Source organism: Lindgomyces ingoldianus (genome assembly GCF_010093535.1).
Source record: "Lindgomyces ingoldianus strain ATCC 200398 unplaced genomic scaffold BDR25scaffold_10, whole genome shotgun sequence".
Classification (NCBI taxonomy): Eukaryota; Fungi; Ascomycota; class Dothideomycetes; order Pleosporales; family Lindgomycetaceae; genus Lindgomyces; species Lindgomyces ingoldianus.
In genome coordinates this window covers 1144218-1161970 of record NW_022985171.1, presented here as the reverse complement: position 1 = coordinate 1161970, position 17753 = coordinate 1144218, and the positions used below count along the sequence as shown (strand labels likewise).

Genomic DNA, 17753 nt, shown 5'->3' with positions numbered 1-17753 from the left:
CAAATTTGTACATCTAGATGCCCAACACGTCTGGTTTCGATTTCTTTCGTTGGATGGCTTCCCACTTCTCAATTTTCTTCTCCGCAAAGAACACAGCCATGATAAGCATTTCCAACGACAAACCCGAAATCCTAGCAACTTCCCCGTAGAATCGCTTGGCCTGCTCTGGTAGTTCCTTCTCTTTCGGATAGTATATATACATTTCCCCAGGCCTCACTGTATCAGGCCTCTCCTTGCCCTCCTCGATTACCTGTCGATGCTGGATCCTGCCATGGATTGCCCTCACCAGATTTAGTTTCTCTGCATCCGCGAGATTCTCCAAGGGGGTGTTGCGGGGCTCTGACCTAGGCTCTGGATTGATCGGAAATAATTTGTACAATGCATTTAGAAAGTCCCCTTCTTCGGTTTGCTCAGTCCGGGTTTCATCGATGAACGTATCCTGATACCAGTCCAGGTATTGATCCAGCTGATTTCCCGACATCGCGAAGACGTCCTGTTCTCTCAATTCCACGAGATCATCAGTGGTGTATGTTGAAGCGGACCCAAAGCCACTTTGCCTTGTGGAGCTAATTTGCTCGTACCAGTCATCCCAATTCATTCCAATTGCTGCGGGTTCAGATATTGTTTTCGGGTTTCGCCGTTGGCCGTCGAGAGGGTACATAAGTTTAACACATACCACAAGGCAGGCTGCTAACTGGGCTTCTGGAAGGTATCGTATGCCCAACCTTCTATGCCCGTCTATAGGATACGTAAAATCGTAGTTCAGATAGCCGGCTAATCGAATTGTTGCTTCATACAACTCTAACGGAAGGGCCAAGTCCTTCAGGTACCGAAATAAAAGTAGGTGGTTATTAATATTGGGCCACACAAGGCCGTATTCTTTCTCAAAAATTGATTCCAGATCAATGACAGCAGAGTAGAGTCGTTCAGGCTTCAGAGTAGCGTTTGGGTCTAAGATAGCGTGATAATTTGAAGGCAGCCGATCTCTCATGGCGATGGGGATATACTTAATGGCTTTATCATATGGCATCTTCTTGGTCTTAATCCATGAGAGGATATCACCAGGAGTAACCGGCAATCGCAGCGTTAATATTCCAAGGTAGGACAGCGCAAGGATGTCGATTAGCCCAGGGGTGCTTTTCAGCTTGGAACCCCGGCCTTTAGACTTTGTAGTCTCTCTTTCAGACACTGGGTCGTTTTCGGAGGTGCTGAATACGTGGGATTGAGAATCGTAACCATGAACATCGGCAATTTGCTCCTCGAGCTGGAGGATACGCAGAGCCCAAAGGTCAATGACAACATTCTCCAGTTCGGCAGGAAGTCCTTTCTCGTGAATCAAGAACCATACTTGGCGTCGCAGTATCAATTGAAGGCATTTTAAGTATAGGTCGAATGCTTGGTTGCCCTTGAAGTCTACATTTAAATTTCGGATTAGCAGGTCCCACCAAAGACAGATTTATGCATCTATGGAACATGGACTCGACTGCGGAATAGTCCCGCACGCAAAATATCCTCGAACAGAACATGATAGCCTGAGTAATGAGATCTGAATGAGTGCTATCAAGTCGAAAACTACAACGCACATTGGTACACCCTCTCAGACTCATCTTCGGGGTTCTGTGCACGCGTCTTCTGTCGAGCCGCAGTGGTGAAATCGTCATCGTCTTGCCCGACAACGAGCTCCTGAATCCATGGTTAATTGTTAGATTCAACAATTGAGCCGCCTGACTCACTCCTTTCCTATGTCCGTTTTCACAGTAGAGGTACCCGTCTTCACCCTCTTCATAGACTCGAGAGCGGCAATTTTCGATGCCGCAGATGGGTCCACTAGTTCTGGCAGAGTCCATTGATAAAGAGTCGCTCTGGTGCCGGATTCATCGAGGTGGTGAGTCGAGAGGCGTTCAAAGTCCAGATGAGATGAAGTTAGGAAAGTCTCTCTGCCGAGATACACATCTGAGATTCGCTTTCCGCTAGTGCGAATTAGGCAATCACACATTCACTAAGATATTCTCACTAGTGCGCAGATTACAAACTTCTCACATAGCACATTTTGTCATCATTGCCAATGGGGATATTCTAGGGTAAGGGACAGATTCGTGACTACGTTTCCCCCATTATATGAAAGCGGCAATGCAAGAAACCCAAACCCTTCCGAAGAACCACTAAAATTGGTCGCCATCAGCAGAGGCGCAAGGATAGCACTTGGAGACTGCCAAAGATACCACGCAGAACAAGGCTCTAATAGGAAAAGCGTAGAGCCCCCCTGGCTTTTCCGAGAGGCCCGTCAACACTCCACAACTCCTTGCTGCCAACGGCCTGTTGTCCAACGCAGTTATCTAAGACTTGGGAGCTTCCTTGGCGTCGATAGCGGTTTCCTCACCCATAGCAGTGAGGACGATGACATCTACATATTCTTCAGTATGTGTTGGTAGCATACGCTGCGAATTGGCACTTACTGGTGTCCTTGCCGTCCTCGGTGAAGAGCTTGGAGATCTTCTCGCCAACCTCACCCTCGGGGAGCTTGACATCGTCCTTGGTAGATCCATCATCAGACATGAGGGAGAGGAAGCCGTCGTCGGTAACGTCAAGCTACAATGCTCTGTCAGCAAATTTTTACCTCGGTGAGCCTCGCGCGCACTTACGAGCTGGTACTCCTGGCGGCGGACGTTGGGGACATCCATGTTATGAGTGGAAGGGCACAACTCTTCCAACTTCTTGCTAGTGAAGATGTCGATGGCGACCAAGTGGACCTTGGCGTGGCCGTGCTTGCCAGTCTTGGAGGTGGACATTTCGACGATCTTGCACGGGCGGTTCTTGATGACGACGAAGCCATTCTTCCTCAAGGCCGAGCACTGCATCGGGTAGGTGAGAGAGGCACCGGCATCAGCGCTCTCGAACGTGTGCTCATGCTGTAGGCGACGCTGTTAGCAGATGGAGGACGGCATGAGTGGGCACGCAACAGCAACTTCGATGCCTGGGCGCATTTTGGCGACGGCAATCGATAAAAGGTGGGGTAAAATTGCACATGTAAAGGGAACGCGCAGCAACGTACCTGCGCATCGTCGGCCATGGTGATTAATGAGAGTGAGATGCGACTGGGGTTGAGGAAGAGGCAGAGGCGGGTGTTGGGGTCTGGGGAGTAGTGGTGGGTGAGGAAGGGGACCTTATAGTCAGTGGATTGGGAAGGGTCTGTCGTGTCTGCATTTTGACTTAGGCGGCGGAGGGGCGACTCGGAGCGCTAGTCCGGTCTTTGTCTAGCGCCGGCGCGGCCAAACGAGCAGCCGGCTGCTTATGTCAATCGAAACGGTTCCGACCTTCACGGCGGCGTTTGAGACCTCATTATCATTAACTCCCACACGCAATGCTTCGGTGACCCTGCAAACTGACATTCCACGCCACAGCATGTGGCTGGACCGCTTCTCCGCCCATTCCACGCCATCGGGCACGCCTCCCCCTCGTGGCCAGTCCTATTCACCCGCACCTCGGCGGCCATACCAGGCTTCAGGGCCCGGTCCTTTACCTCCAAGACCCGGCATAAACCCCAGATCTTCCTCTCTCTCTCTCGTCTCGCCGTCATCATCATCCACAAGCCTCCCGTCGACCTCGCGGTTACCCAATGGCGCAGGCAGGAGGCGACAGGGAACTGGTGGAGTGCCCCCGAACGTCTCAGACCCCCTACAGGTGCTAGAAGCAATACTAGGAAGGCCTCCTCGCAAACCCCCTGTCATAAAAGGCGATGAGATAGCTGAACCAGTACCAAAGAAACCAGAAGAGGTGGTTGAAGACATAGACTTTGGAGGTTTGAGCTTGCAGGAGTTTGCGGCGATAGAGTCGGATACGCCTGAGATACGGCACTCTTCTCCTGTGCATACATATAGCACGCAGTCAGTGGAAGAATGTTCGTGTGTATATCCCAATTCCTATGTAGCTTGCTCATGGTGTTTGCAGACGACAAGGAAAAGGACAAGTTTGAAGATCTCCATAAATCGATATTGGCCTGCGATGAGGTCCTGAAGTCCGTGGAGGCATATCTGACGAACTTCCAGTCGGATCTTGGAGCGGTGTCGTCGGAGATTGAAAGTCTTCAGAACCGTTCGATAGCTCTGAATACGAAGCTTGAGAACCGGAAAGTCGTGGAAAAGCTGCTTGGACCGGCGGTAGAAGATATCAGCATCTCACCAGCCGTCGTGAAGAAGATCGCTGAAGGCCCAGTGGATGAAGGCTTCCTTCGAGCACTGGCAGAGCTCGAAAAGCGATCAAAGACGACAAATGCAAAAGCGAAAGAGCAGCCAGATGTCAAGGCATTAACAGACATCAAGCCCCTGATCGACGACCTGACAGACAAGGCCATCGAACGAATCCGCGACTACGTTGTCGCTCAAATCAAAGCCATCCGGTCCCCTAGCATGAACGCTCAAATCATTCAACAGCAAGCGTTCTTGAAGTACAAAGATCTCTATGCCTTTCTCGCAAGGCACCAACCACAGCTTTCCCAAGAGATCGCACAAGCATATATTTATACTATGCGCTGGTACTACCTCAACCACTTTACGCGGTACCGACAAGCACTGGAGAAGCTCAAATTACAGACCCTGGATAAACATGATGTTCTCGGGGAAGACTCGAGCGCAAAACGAGGCCCACTTCTGGGCAACAACCGCACCCTACCCCCATCCCACGAGGCCTTCTCTCTAGGTCGACGATTTGATCATCTCAAAAATCCCTCTCCCAATGCTCTAACCGCCTACCTCGCCGAAGAAGAAAAAGGTGCGCACTACCTCGAAGTTCCATTCCGGTCCTTCAACCTCGCCATCATCGATAACGCCTCCTTCGAATACACATTCCTCACCACCTACTTCAGCCCATCGCAAAACTACCATGCAATATCCCGAACCTTCGCCTCCATCTTCGAACCCACCCTCTCACTCGGCCAATCCCTAACGAAACAACTCACGGAATCCACAACGGACACTCTCGGCATCCTGCTCTGTGTCCGCCTTAACCAACACTTCGCCTTCGAACTCCAACGCCGAAAGGTCCCGACTGTAGAATCCTACATCAACGCAACAAACATGCTGCTCTGGCCACGCTTTCAGCAAATCCTCGACCAACATTGCACTTCGCTACAGAAACTCACTTCATCTCTCCCCACCCGTCCATCCGGCGGTGGCGCTGCAGCGCTTCTATCACCTTCCTCGTCGACCCACGCGCAATCAACCGCCCCGACTCCCCTCACACAGAAATTCGCAAACCTGCTCCAAGGTATCCTGGCATTGAGCAGCGAAGCCGGCGATGACGAACCCGTCAGTGTTAGCGTGGCGCGGCTGCGAAGCGAGTTTGAAGCATATCTAACGAGGCTGAGTAAGGGAATTTCGGATAATAGGAAGAGAGAAAGATTCTTGTGTAATAATTATAGTCTCGTTTGTACGATTTTGGCGGATACAGAGGGGAGGTTGGGAGAGGAGATTCGGAGTCATTTCGAGAAGTTAAGGGATGCTTTTGAGAAGTAAGGAGCTGTGTTTTGGCGACTTTTGGATGGGGTGGATATATGTTAGCGTTAGAGCATGTGTAGGATTGCGATATTAATCAACTGATTATTCGACGTGGTGGGTGAACTGTTGGTTATGTACTAGCAAAGCAATTTGATACTTGATTAGGGGATTCCTGGTTTGTATATCCCCCCAATCTGCTATATCTGTACTGTCATTCCCCTTTCAACACACATCTTGGGATCCTTTTAGCCTAATGTTCTAATTTAGTAACTCACTACTAGAACCCTAAGACAGGCTGCTAGAATCTTGCCATCTCTAGCACACCTTTACTGTTTTCATGCAGTTTTTGCAAGCTGGTATGTAGAATTAAAATATCTTTTCAATTTTATGAAGAATGCAATAACGGAGTGAAGATGTTTGTATTCTTGTTAGAGTTTCGGTCGCTGTTTCTTTACCCTATCCCATTTTACGCACCCATTATGATCCCTTTAGCGGATAAAGTGGGTCTAAGATTAATTTTATAATGTTAGATAGACTTGAATTTTGTTGTGAAGGGCTTCGCGGTGTTACTACAGTCTTGAAAAACTCGAACCTCACACGGTTTTGAGAACTGTAAGGTGAACTGTTCGAGAATGTGTTACTCAACAGAGCGTGTTCATTCCAGGTATATAGATATGTTCTAGTTCAGCCGACTAGCGGATCATCTAACTACACCTAAACACCAAGTTCTCAAAAAAAAAACCCCTTTCCCTACTCCCTATTCCCTATTCTCTATCCATCCTCCATTGCAACACCCTCTCCCTCATCACCTTCTATTCACGATTCATACCCCCTAAAATCCCACTTCGGCAACTTCATCGTCCCGAAATCATTCAAATGTCGATGCATATCAAAAGTATTCCACAACAAATGCGGCTCATGACCCCACCCCTTCCTCAAACACTCAAACTCCGCCTTCTCAAAATAATCCTTCAGAATCGGCCGATACTCCGGATGCGCACATTTCTCGATAATCACACGCGCGCGTTCGCGAGGTGAGAGGCCGCGCACGTCCGCGAGCCCTTGTTCGGTGACTACCACGTCTAGATCGTGCTCAGTTTGGTCGATGTGTGTGCACATGGGGACAATGCAGGATACACCTGTAGGGTCGGTTTTCGTGGGTCGGGCGCTAGGCGTGTGCATGATGGAGTACTTTGCAGAGCGCAGGAAGTCTGCGGAGCCGCCGAGGCCGTTGAGCATCCGGGAGCCCATGACACAGGTGCTGTTGGCGTGGGCATATATATCTACTTCGACGGGCGTGTTCATGCCAATGACGCCCAGCCGTCTAATGATCTCGGGAGAGTTAGAGACTTGCTGGGAACGTAGGAGGAGTTTTGGGGCGTATGAATCCCAGTTTTGGTAGAAGCGCTCGAAACCGTTGGGGGAGAAGCGGATGCTCGTTGCGGTGGCGAAGTCGAGGTTTCCGGAGTCGAAGAGGTCGAGGAAGGAGTCTTGCAAGACTTCAGTCCAGACGCGCAGGTTTTTGAAGTCCGCGCCCCCTGACTGTGAGAGTTTTAGATGCAGGTTCAGTTATTTAGGAGGAGGCTAGGAAGGACGTACAGCGAGACCTCCAATTACGGCGTTGGCGATGTTGCCGATGCCGGATTGGAGTGGGAGGAGGTTCTTTGGGAGTCGGCCATGCTTGACTTCGTGGTGGAGGAATTCGATCAAGTTCGCTGCAATGGCGCGCGAGGTCTCGTCTTCGGGGTGGTTGGGCTGGGTCTGATCTGGATAGTCCGATTCCACAACTGCAACGACCTTTTCGGGGTCTACGGGAATGTGCGGCGTGCCAATACGGTCTTCGGGGGACATGATCAGATAAGGCTTTCGACGAGGAGGCAGATCCGTCATGGTGATATCGTGGAGGCCTTCGAAGGATGGGGCGGCTGTGTTGACTTCTATGATGATCTACGGAAAGAGTTTAATCTTGAAATTCGAAGAAGGTTCTTTGATGTTTACCTTATCAGCCATCTGTATCAACTCTGGACTTGCGCCAACACTGGCTCCTGGAATAATGCCCCCATCCTCCGTAATAGCACTCGCCTCCACAATCGTGACATCAAGCTTGTTTTGTGGTTTATGCAACGTATAGAACCTGGCATTTCAATCAGCATCCATAATCTAAGTCCACCTCGAAACCATTCCCGAGGTCCGCTACTTGGACCATTCCATTCACCCGGTCTTCACTGTAACTTACCCATACATCAAATCCACCGGAAACATACTCAAATGTTTATCAAAGAACTTAATCTGTCCATTATTGATACCTTTTGCGATCTCCTTGCCTACTTGATGTGGAGAGCGCCGCTCAATCATATTGAGCCTTGCCCACCGGTTCTCCGTTTCAGCACCCGAGGACGCGCCAACGAAGAGATTGTATTTGAGCTGTCCCTGCAAGCCGTTCTTTTCGACATGATCCGCTAGCGCGTTTGGTATCATTCTGGCAGGGATGCGTTAGAGCCAAGTTGTGTGGGTTCGGAGAAGTCTCGGGCTCCACTCTGTGCGCTGTCTCCGCATCCCCAACATTTTGAAACTGAGACGAGAAAATGAAAAGAGGTAAGGGAATTCAAATATGTTGGAACAGGAAGGGGCATGAGAGAAAGGAAATGGAGATTTACTTTGGATACCCAACTCCCGTAAACCCACTCCAACCAATATAACTACCATGTGGAAACATATCAATCAGATCCTCCGCCTTCGCAAGCTTCTTCAAATAACTCGGTCTCCTCACCCGACTCTTCAACAGTGCAGAAGCCGACATTCTGAACCCTTTCTATGATCTCTGATGCTCTTAACCTACCGAAGCAAGCTTGGAAGGCGGGAAAGCTGATTGTAGCCCTCCTCCAACTGCGGAGTTGGCTGGGACAAAGGAAAGAGGAAACAGAGAAGGGGTGAAAATCAATTGACCAGTCTGAAAAGAAAAGGAGGACAGAAGGCGCAGGTATTTATATGCTTGCAAACCTTGACTAAGAAATTGAAGCATGCGAGATGTAAGACGTGGACTGATTATGTTCGAGCCAGGCCCATGTGTGATGCGCCGGGGCGGTGATCCGCACGAGGCTCGGCAAGGAACCGAGAAAGTGAGAAACCTAAGCACTCAAGCAGCGTCTTGGAACACCGCAATTCGCGATGCATGATGGGCAATATCTCATCTGGAGACGTAATCATGACAGTGGGATTCTTCTGCTTGACAGCAGCTTCGTGATAACTAAAGGAGTTGAGGCAGTCCGCTGTGTTGCAATTTCGACAAGTGGTTCGATGTTTTAATAGGTAACGCCACATATACAAACAGATCAGCCACATGCAACAGCCTCATAATGACGTTCGTAGCGTCGTGCGGTACCCTGAATAAGGAAATATGCGTGAGTAATAGTTAACGCATAGCTCCTATACATATAGCCACCAAATAAGCCTCCTTTCCGGGCCTAAGTCAACAGTATCTTCAAACCGGCAGACAATATCTTCGTTCATTCTAGAATTAGCAGAGTATAGCGTGTACCTAACCAATATAGAATCAATGTGTGCGGAACAATGAGATATTTGGGTATCACACAACGCCATCCGTGCAATGCAGTCGTTCTTGTTCTCGTCGAGCGGCCTAGTGGGGATGCTACTGAGGCATTGTGCCTGTTACAGCCGCCAGTCGTGGAGATACACGGTGATGTAAGAACTAGCGCGTTGTATTTGCTCGAGAAAAGGCTCCGGACTGCCCGATGTTTGCCTTGTGCTGTTGACCTGCGATGTCCTTTATGGAGTGATTCTCGAACATTACGCGACGCGTTCGAGCAGCTTCTGATCTCAAGGGACTAGGATGAGCTTTGGAATCTATGCTAGTGTGTGCCACGCGACTGGAATTGTTGGGGCTGCTCATGAACAGCAGCGTGTCTACCGCATCTTTCTCGGCTTGTTGACTTGGCATTCTCAAAATGCCTGATCTGGGAGCAGTGGTTGGGGTTCGAGGTGCGCCACCTAGGTCGCTATAATGCTTACGCTGAGTTGAAGACAGCAAAGGTGGAGGTGCATGAGAGGCACTCGATCGACGCTTTCTTCGGGGTTCTATCTCAGGCGCAGGCGCCAATACTGGGCCGGTCTCCGCAAAGGTGACCGTGTGCTGGCTGGCCGAAGATTGCCTCTGAGACCTCGGTCCTGACTGCCAGTATGCTGCAGTAATATGTTAGAGGTAATTGGGTATGCAATTCACTCGAGGGTAAACTTACAAGAGGAAGTGGCTGCGAGCGATCGTGAAACGCTTGAAGGGCTGCTCTGACCTGGGGACATTATCATCTGGTCAGAGTTTACAGATACACCACTGGGACGGCGTCGGCGCTCTGTAGATTGGGGTGAATCAAAGGGCAGCCGAGACCCTTCACTCTTCGCGTGAGTAGAGTTTGGGGAACCGCGCTGAGATGGGAGTTCCTCTAGTTCCTCGAGGGACTGCTTCTCCCAACCATTCTGCACCTTGACCATGGCATAGGAAAGTCGAGTCCGAAGTTGCGCAGATAGCTACATAATATGTTAGTTACAAGCGAATGTCTTGGATTGGATGCACGCCATGCCTCTCCGATGCGTGGGTTCGAGTTGGACTCGACGCTGATTGTTCTCCTATGCCCGCTGGCGACCGCGACAGAGCTGTCTACTGTCAATCCAGCACTCTTCACAGTCCCACTGGCAGTTCTCTTAGATGCCTGAGCCAACACAGGGGAGTCGATCGACATGGGACTCGCTGTTTTGTCAGTGGTTCGCGGCGCGTTGTCGGTCTCGATCCGCGGTGCATTCGGCCGCGAATTTACACCGCGAGCTCTGGTCGGAGATAGCAGCATGGCTGGCTCCAGGAGCTGGCTTTGGCTCGAGGGCGCATTGGAGGACGAGGGAGACGTGAATTCCGTGTCGGGAACTGTTGCATTGGATATGTTACTCGACGACAAGAGCAGGCGCGGCGCGGCCGATGTTCTAGATGAAGCAGACACAAAGGACTCTTGCGAGTCTGGGAGATCGCGATTGTAGAGTTTGGAGATGTTGGAGGGGTGTGCGGCATTCAGGTTGCCTAGTGGCCTCGGTCAGTTTGTGTGCTTGACTTGGCCGACGCGACATACTCATGATTGTGGCGGGGTATGTAGTGGGCAGCGCATGCCCGCCGTTAAACATCGAATCGTATCCTATGGCGACTCGTGGAGAGTGCAGCTGCGCAGTCGTATCGTCCAGAGAGAATAATACTTGAGGTTTGAGTAGCCTGATGTTAGAAGCCTAGGGATACGTGCAGAAGGATGGAGACGTGTCTCGCGAAAAGCAACCGTGTGAGCGGGGAACAGGCCAACGCGGAATGTCCACGACGCGAACGGCGGGTGCAGGCGTCTTGTGAGAACACAGGGGAAGAATGCGAACAGCAACAAAGATCGCACACGATGTCTAGACCGGTCAATGTCGCGTCGTTGAAGGGTGAATGAACAAAGAGCCTCCAGAGCGACCAACAGCCCGGACGGGTGGGATGCGAAGTCATGTGGGCCTCGCGTCAGTCGTCAGCTGGCGGTGTAAGAAATTATTGTACAGCCCACAACGACTGCAGTGGCAAACGAGAAGAACACTTGCACGATCATTCAAGTTTCTAATTTACTACAGTAGCCAGGCATGCAATGGCTTTGCAACCTTCGCGAGTCTGGATTCTCCCAATCCTAATCGAATTACACACTTGAGGTTCGGCTTCTTGAGCCCAGAATTCCTATTCCAACACCTAGTTCATAACTCCACCAAAAATCAATGCCCATATAACACCATATCAAACCTAAAGTACAATCACGACCATTTTACGCCACACCGCTGACCTTCCGATACGTCAATCCACTTCCTCTCATGCCTCCCCATCGACTAGCTAGATTCGCAACTCCACCACGCCCTTCCTCTGCAACCTTCCCACTGACATCGCGTCTGCGTCCTGGGATTCCCAGGTCTGATGTATCCCCGTCGAATGAATAGTCCCCTTCGTAGTCCACACCAGACCTGCTCACAACACGCGGCGATTGATTTTTCACAGGCGTGTAGCTCGTTTCGCCTGTTCTTCGAATGCTAGCGTAGTTCTTCTTGTCCAAGCTAAGGGGCGAGTTTGAAGCGTAGTTCTTCGCTGTGCTCGGTGAGTTGGTAGTGTACTTCTTCACCGCACTGGGAAGGTTGTTTGGAGTGAAGGAGCTCTTCGTGGGTGATGCACTTGGCGAGTTGGCTGGAGAGTACCCACCACTTCGGATTCCCTGGGTAGCGGCCTTGAGATCTCCATAATAGCGCGTCTTGGGCGTGGAGGCGCGCGTTGGAGAGCGTGAGAAGGTTGCCTCGCTAGAAATCGACGTTGTCGTATGGGTCCTCTGAAGCGAAGCAGGTTGAGGCGTGCTCCTGGCTTCAGAGGTGAAGGTCTTAGTCGGAGGCGGGGTGGGCGGATTCATGCGAAGAGGCTGAGGCATCATCGGAGGCTCAAATTCTTCGTCTGATACGTCGTATTCCATTGGAACCGCATTGTAACCCTGAGTTTGGGTTTTTGAAGGAAACATTGTCCTCTTTCCGGGATTGCAATGGTCTTGTTCCGGCTCATCAACGGATCTTCCATGGACGAACCAATTGTCGGTCTGCAGGCTCTCGCGGTTATCCTGGAGGGAAATGTCGTCAGAATCACCATTTTTGTCAGCGGTTGTCGGAGGCGTGTAGAACTCCTGCTTCGAGGATACCATTGAGTTTGGTCTTGAACTTCTCTTGATAGCCTGCTGCGCCAGGAATGATTTACGTTGAGCCAGGGTTTCGTTGTCATCCGAGTCATCCTTACGATAGAGGTCTTGCCGACGATGAAGGTCTGCACGGGACTGATGAGCCGACGCCGGCTGAGAGTACAAAGAATGGCGGGATTGAAGCGCTGAGCTGGGCGTATGTGGCGAGTAGGCGACATCTGAGTTGGTGCGCGTGTGCATGAACGGCACCTTGCTAACATCTGGAGGCGGTAAGTCTTTCTCACCCATAAGCGGGTCTGCCTGAGAATGCCTGCTTCCAACCACCGTTGTGCCCGCGCTCATAGCACTGAATCGTTTGTCATCTTCAGTGAGAGGAGTTATAGCCGAAATGGAAGAATTCTTGTGCTTATGCTTCCTCTTACGCCGAGATGTCAAGTTCTCCTCTAGAGGATTCATGTCTGGTGGGAGGCGAGCAATTTTACGGAAGACCAAGACAAGGTACAGGTCCAAGAACAAGGACGCGCAATGCAGACCTCCAAGTGCTGTTGCAGTGAGCCACGCAGCATGGAGTACTTTATTAGTCTCTTCATCGGTTGGGAAAAATGTTCGCCAACGGCCATTTGTCCCTGCTTCCTCGTTGTAGTTACGGATAGCGAGCATCGCAGTGAACACGTAGAATGGGATGAGCCCGGCATCCATGACCAGGGCGAAGAAGTGATAGCTCGCTGAACTCCCTGGCGGGCGTCCTTTCGCGGCCCTAAGGAGGTGATATATGGCATACAAACAGTTTATAATGTCGATACCAGGCTGCATGTTCCGTTAGCAGTATTTTCTAAGCGGAAGAAGGAGACATACGGGAATCCTCATTATGTATCCTTCCGTATCTTGAGCACCTCTTATGAAGATGCCACAGAGAAGCATCCCGATGGCACCGCACAGATTGATTGTCCGTAAGAAGAGCTGGATCCATCGAGTAACCTTGATCGCAACCTTGTGCTTTGGGCTCATCGGCTTCGCATTGGTCTTGCCATAGGGGAGTATCAGGTACGAGTCTGGATGACGATTAAAGTTGACCAACGGGCCCTCTTGCTTGGGCTTTGAAGTAGGCGGCTCGCGACTGGCCATAGTTACAGCTTTCGGGTTGAAAACCTCGGGGACATCGTAGATGGAGTTGCGCTGCTGATTGTATAGGTAGGGCTGCCAGCGGCCCATGGTTGCAGAGGCGGAAGACTGAGGAATGCTCGTCTTCGATACACAGCCTTGAGGAACGAAAACGAGTGAGGGGTGCTTTCAATTAGCAAAGGATTGCTAGTGGGTGGTGAAAGACATGGGGTATGAAGATCATGGGTACAAATAAATAGCCGTTGCCCATAGCAACAATCGATACGAGTTAACAAAAACTTCCACTCAGGCCATGACGGGACGATTAGAGATCCATGACGGGATTAAAATAGAACCCGCCTTGTTTTGCCGAGAATGTCTCACACTGGATTGAGATGTGGAGATCCAGTAGGAGAAATGGAGCTTTGTTGGCAGTGGAATGGCAGAGGAGCATTCCCACAGCGCTTCATGAAAAGATCCAGTCTTGACTTGTGAACACTCGAGACCTTAGCTATTCGCCCTGCTAGATAGAAGATGCATCGACAGGCTTGTGTTGCCATTGCAGTGATCATAGATTTCTCAAATTCAGATTCTAGTTAGTTAGATTTCCATGATCTAGCTTAGTCAGCGTTCGAACCTCTAACGTGTTTTATCACTCATCCGCCAAAATCAGTCATCCGCCAGCCCCACCAAAACCAGAGCACCTTTCTGACAGATAACTGAACAGCAACTAAATTAAACCTATATAGATATATATACAAAAGATTCCTAATTGCTTCTACATTAAGTCCTGTTATGGCCTTGCACGTGGCATTTTGAGCAGGTTGGTGGTGCTCGGCGATAGCTCTGAGATGCCTGAGCCTGCGCATCTACCTCGACCACCCTATCAGCCTCTGCAGCCAGCCTCTGACCTTCCTGGCCTGTGAGAGTCCCTCCTGTAGCAATATACTGCTGTCACTGTTGCCTTTTCTGCTCTTAATAATAGTTAGCCTAACGCAGCTTAGTGTTCTCCTCTGTAAGGATTATTGCTAAGTGCATTGCTATCTAACATCTTTTAACAAGCTAAGCTATTGCCTAGCTAGTAAAGCTCTGCAATTAATAACTAAGGCAGTTATAGATAAGTTAAGCCTACTGCTGCAGCTAAGTAACTGTATAAGGCGTCTCTGTAGTCTAGCGCGTCTTTGTTACGGTCTACGGTTGGACCAGCGTAACTCCACCAGCAGTGCTCCACAATCTAGCCAGGTCGGGGCAGGGCTCGCTTAGAGACCAGTCGGAGGGCACGGAGTCAGCACGGCTGCCCGAAGCCATGGAGGAATGCGTCGTCCAATAGGAAGACGAGCCCAGGGAGCTAGAGGGAGCTTAGAGGAGCCCCTCTTAGCAGGCTCCTCTAAGCTCCTGCTAACTCCTCTTAGCGCCCTAGCACATGTATATAGTTTTAACATTAAACAACCTTTAGAAGGTGTGTTTAACATTTAGTTTATTTTTTTACATAGACTAAGTAGCATTTAGCTTTCTAAAAAGCTATAATACTATTTATATATTTTACACTATATATACCTCTAACTTTGTTTAAAAGGACTGTTTAACCTAGCCTTTTTACTGCTGCATTAAGGGTAAACTACAATCTAGTCTCTCTATCCTCCTCTGTTAGCCTAATAGCCTGTACGTAGGACTATACACCCTACTAGTTAGCCCCTACTACCTGTCCTACTTCCCCCCTAGGAATATCCCTAGACCTAAGTGCTTTTTAAAGTAAAAATTATAACATTAAACACTACTCCCTTTAAAAAGTATAGTAACTTTATAATATAACCTAGATTCTAACATAGCCTATGCTGCGCTATTAAAATCTATAGAAGTTCTAACCTAAAGTAAAGCTGTTTTAGTAGAACAGATTAACTTAATCTAGGATAATATTAAAAAACTTTAGTAGATTAGTAATAAAGTTAGTAAGCTTAGAAAACTTAAGTAAAAAATTACTAACTTTTACTAAAAAACTATAAACTTATAAAGCCCCCTACCTCTTATTAACTTTTATAAGGCTACTACTTAAGCTTATTAGATACATAAACTATAAGTAAAATTAGTAAAAGTTTAAAATATCTTAATAAATAAAGTAAGTGTTATAGCTAAAAAAGCTTTAAAACTAGCCTTTTTAAAGCCTTTTAAAAAATTATTAAAAGACCTCTAACTATTCTTTACTAAATGCTATCTTTATATGTAATATAATAAAGAAGCATTTTAGACTAACACAGAAATAATCTTCTAAATAAGATTACACTTAGAAGGCTCCCTTATAATCTAGTTTTAACTCTATACTAATAATTAGATAGATTTTAGAGCTAATAGCGCACTACTTAACTCTAAAACTAAAGAAGTATTTAGTAGTATTAAAAGTTTTAAAGTAGCCCTATCTACTATCTACAGGACCTTAGACAAAAAAAGGATTGCAGCTAACAGACTAGATAACATAAGACAGGGCAGCAGACTAGTCTAAAACTATGCAGCACGCTTTAGAGAGCAAATAGCTATATGTAGATAGAACAACTAGAAAGCTCTATGCTGCATGTTTTATAATAAACTAAATAACAAAGTAAAAGATAAGTTTATACACATAGACTAACTAACTACTTTTAAAGACTATATTAAGAAAGTAATAACTTATAATAATTATTATAAGAAATGTAAAAGAAAAAAGAAATTAAAAAAAACTTTTTAGAAGCTAAAATTTATTTTTAAAAAGAAAAAGCTTTTATAATATAATAAAAAGCTAATAGACCTTAGTTATATAAAGCATACATAAAGCTCTTTTCTAAAAAAAAAACTAAGTTTTAAAACATAATAGGCTGCCTTTAATAAAGAAATAATAAAAGTAGTTAGAAAATAAGGCCTATCTAAACTATAAAAAAGTAGGATATTTTTGCTAAAACTACCTAGACTCTTAAAAGAGAGAGAATAAAAATACTACTATAATAATAAAAGCTATTACTGCTAAATACAGCCTTATAAATAAGAAAATATTAGAAAGATTAAACAACAGACTTTACTAGTAATGTAAAAGCAACTATTCTTTAAATAACTATTCTAAAGTGTACTAGAAAGTAGTTATTTAAAATTTTAGCAGCTTTAATATAGTGTTACAAGACTTTATAATCTTTAAAAAATACAGAAAAAAGACTTAGATCTAAAGATACATTATAAACATTTATAAAAGAGAAAAATAGTTTCTTTTTTAAGACTAGACTTTTAGCACTTTAGTAAAAAAGCTTTCTTAATAGTTTTAAGAATATAAGTGCTAAAAGTGCAGGTTATAACATAACTACTTAAGTAATTATATAGTCTTACTTTATTAAATAAATATTAGCAACAACTACTTAATGTTTAACATTATATAAAAAATAGCTAAAGTTAAATATAATATTATAAATAAAAAAAGTAATAGTAATTTTTTACTAAGATTAAAAATTAAAAGCTAGAATAGCTAAGTAAACTTGCTAAGTTTAAAGTACTATAACTAGTGCCTAAAAAACCTAAGACACTGCTTCTAAGCCTAGCAATCTCTAGAAAAGCTCTTGTAATATAACAGAACTACAGATAATATGTTCTTTGCAGAAGCAGCACCTATAGCACTAACAGCTGCTAATAGAAAAATCACCCTGTATAGCTAGTATAAACAAAGGAATACCTATAGTAGACCTAAAAAAGTCTTTTTAACACATTACATAGGCCTAATAATTGTCTATACCCCTAGTATTAGTGCACATAATAATACTATGTTAAATACTAGAATAATAAACATTAAGTAGGATAGTAGCTTACATAGAAAAAGAGCTATAACAGCTGCCTATAGCAAAGAACAGCCTTAGCCTGTAAAACTATAAATTATTACACTTGCTAAATAGCTTTCCTACATAAGTAGAAGAGATAGGCAGCGTGTAAAGAATAAAACAACTATAAGTTCTACTACTTTTAGTAAAAAGTAGTAAGAAAAAAAAACTATCTAATAACACATTACTTAGTTAAAAATTATAAATGTAAAGTAGCTAACTACTATAACTAAAAATATTAAATTTATAAAAAAAAAAAAAAAATTTAATAATAACTTATAAGACATTAACCTTTATTTTCTTTTTAATAAAGAAGTTAAACATAACATATTAGCAGTAATTATAGTAGGACAAGAAGTAGGACACAGCCTAATAACTACCTTTACATACAAAGGATAGCCTAGGCTAGCCCTAGTAGACAGCAGATGTACCTTTACTGTAATAAATAAAGATTAAGTAGACAAATAAAGTATACTATTTTATATAAAAAAAAACTTATTTAAGGTAACCTTTACTAACACATTATTAATTAAGTATAGTAAAGAATAGATTAACCTAGAAACCTATAAAAAAGACTTTAAGACCCCTAA

At 46.3% G+C, this 17753-nt stretch overlaps 7 protein-coding genes across 7 annotated transcripts; 1 reads left to right on the top strand and 6 right to left on the bottom strand.

Annotated features, from left to right (window-relative positions):
• Positions 1-13: 13 nt before the first annotated feature.
• On the bottom strand, positions 14-1411 carry BDR25DRAFT_219859 (uncharacterized protein; the record flags this gene model as incomplete). Its single annotated transcript, XM_033684982.1, has 1 exon — positions 14-1411. A coding segment is annotated over one exon (1398 nt), but the record flags the coding sequence as incomplete, so codon positions are not given.
• Positions 1406-1900, bottom strand: BDR25DRAFT_302497 (uncharacterized protein). Its single transcript, XM_033689806.1, has 2 exons — positions 1734-1900; positions 1406-1683 (listed from the first exon to the last, which is right to left on the bottom strand). Exons 1-2 carry the CDS (start codon positions 1845-1847, stop codon positions 1573-1575), a joined length of 225 nt encoding a protein of 74 aa, XP_033549738.1. The 5' UTR covers positions 1848-1900; the 3' UTR covers positions 1406-1572.
• A 133-nt stretch (positions 1901-2033) lies between these two features.
• BDR25DRAFT_302496 (translation initiation factor eIF-5A) lies at positions 2034-3138 on the bottom strand. The gene is made up of 4 exons (XM_033689805.1): positions 3053-3138; positions 2643-2909; positions 2457-2589; positions 2034-2404 (listed from the first exon to the last, which is right to left on the bottom strand). The coding sequence occupies exons 1-4, from the start codon at positions 3068-3070 to the stop codon at positions 2337-2339; spliced, it is 486 nt and encodes a 161-aa protein (XP_033549737.1). The 5' UTR covers positions 3071-3138; the 3' UTR covers positions 2034-2336.
• A 205-nt stretch (positions 3139-3343) lies between these two features.
• Positions 3344-5654, top strand: BDR25DRAFT_302495 (Vps52-domain-containing protein). The gene is made up of 2 exons (XM_033689804.1): positions 3344-3898; positions 3949-5654. The coding sequence occupies exons 1-2, from the start codon at positions 3403-3405 to the stop codon at positions 5508-5510; spliced, it is 2058 nt and encodes a 685-aa protein (XP_033549736.1). The 5' UTR covers positions 3344-3402; the 3' UTR covers positions 5511-5654.
• A 449-nt stretch (positions 5655-6103) lies between these two features.
• Positions 6104-8519, bottom strand: BDR25DRAFT_12365 (nagb/rpia/CoA transferase-like protein). The gene is made up of 4 exons (XM_033683735.1): positions 8150-8519; positions 7757-7971; positions 7092-7429; positions 6104-7034 (listed from the first exon to the last, which is right to left on the bottom strand). Exons 1-4 carry the CDS (start codon positions 8290-8292, stop codon positions 6309-6311), a joined length of 1422 nt encoding a protein of 473 aa, XP_033549735.1. The 5' UTR covers positions 8293-8519; the 3' UTR covers positions 6104-6308.
• Positions 8520-9054: 535 nt separating this feature from the next.
• Positions 9055-10946, bottom strand: BDR25DRAFT_283481 (uncharacterized protein). The gene is made up of 4 exons (XM_033688053.1): positions 10625-10946; positions 10088-10575; positions 9749-10034; positions 9055-9692 (listed from the first exon to the last, which is right to left on the bottom strand). The coding sequence occupies exons 1-4, from the start codon at positions 10674-10676 to the stop codon at positions 9202-9204; spliced, it is 1317 nt and encodes a 438-aa protein (XP_033549734.1). The 5' UTR covers positions 10677-10946; the 3' UTR covers positions 9055-9201.
• A 238-nt stretch (positions 10947-11184) lies between these two features.
• BDR25DRAFT_258398 (uncharacterized protein) lies at positions 11185-13541 on the bottom strand. The gene is made up of 2 exons (XM_033686532.1): positions 13091-13541; positions 11185-13042 (listed from the first exon to the last, which is right to left on the bottom strand). Exons 1-2 carry the CDS (start codon positions 13445-13447, stop codon positions 11333-11335), a joined length of 2067 nt encoding a protein of 688 aa, XP_033549733.1. The 5' UTR covers positions 13448-13541; the 3' UTR covers positions 11185-11332.
• Between the last annotated feature and the right edge of the window lie 4212 nt (positions 13542-17753).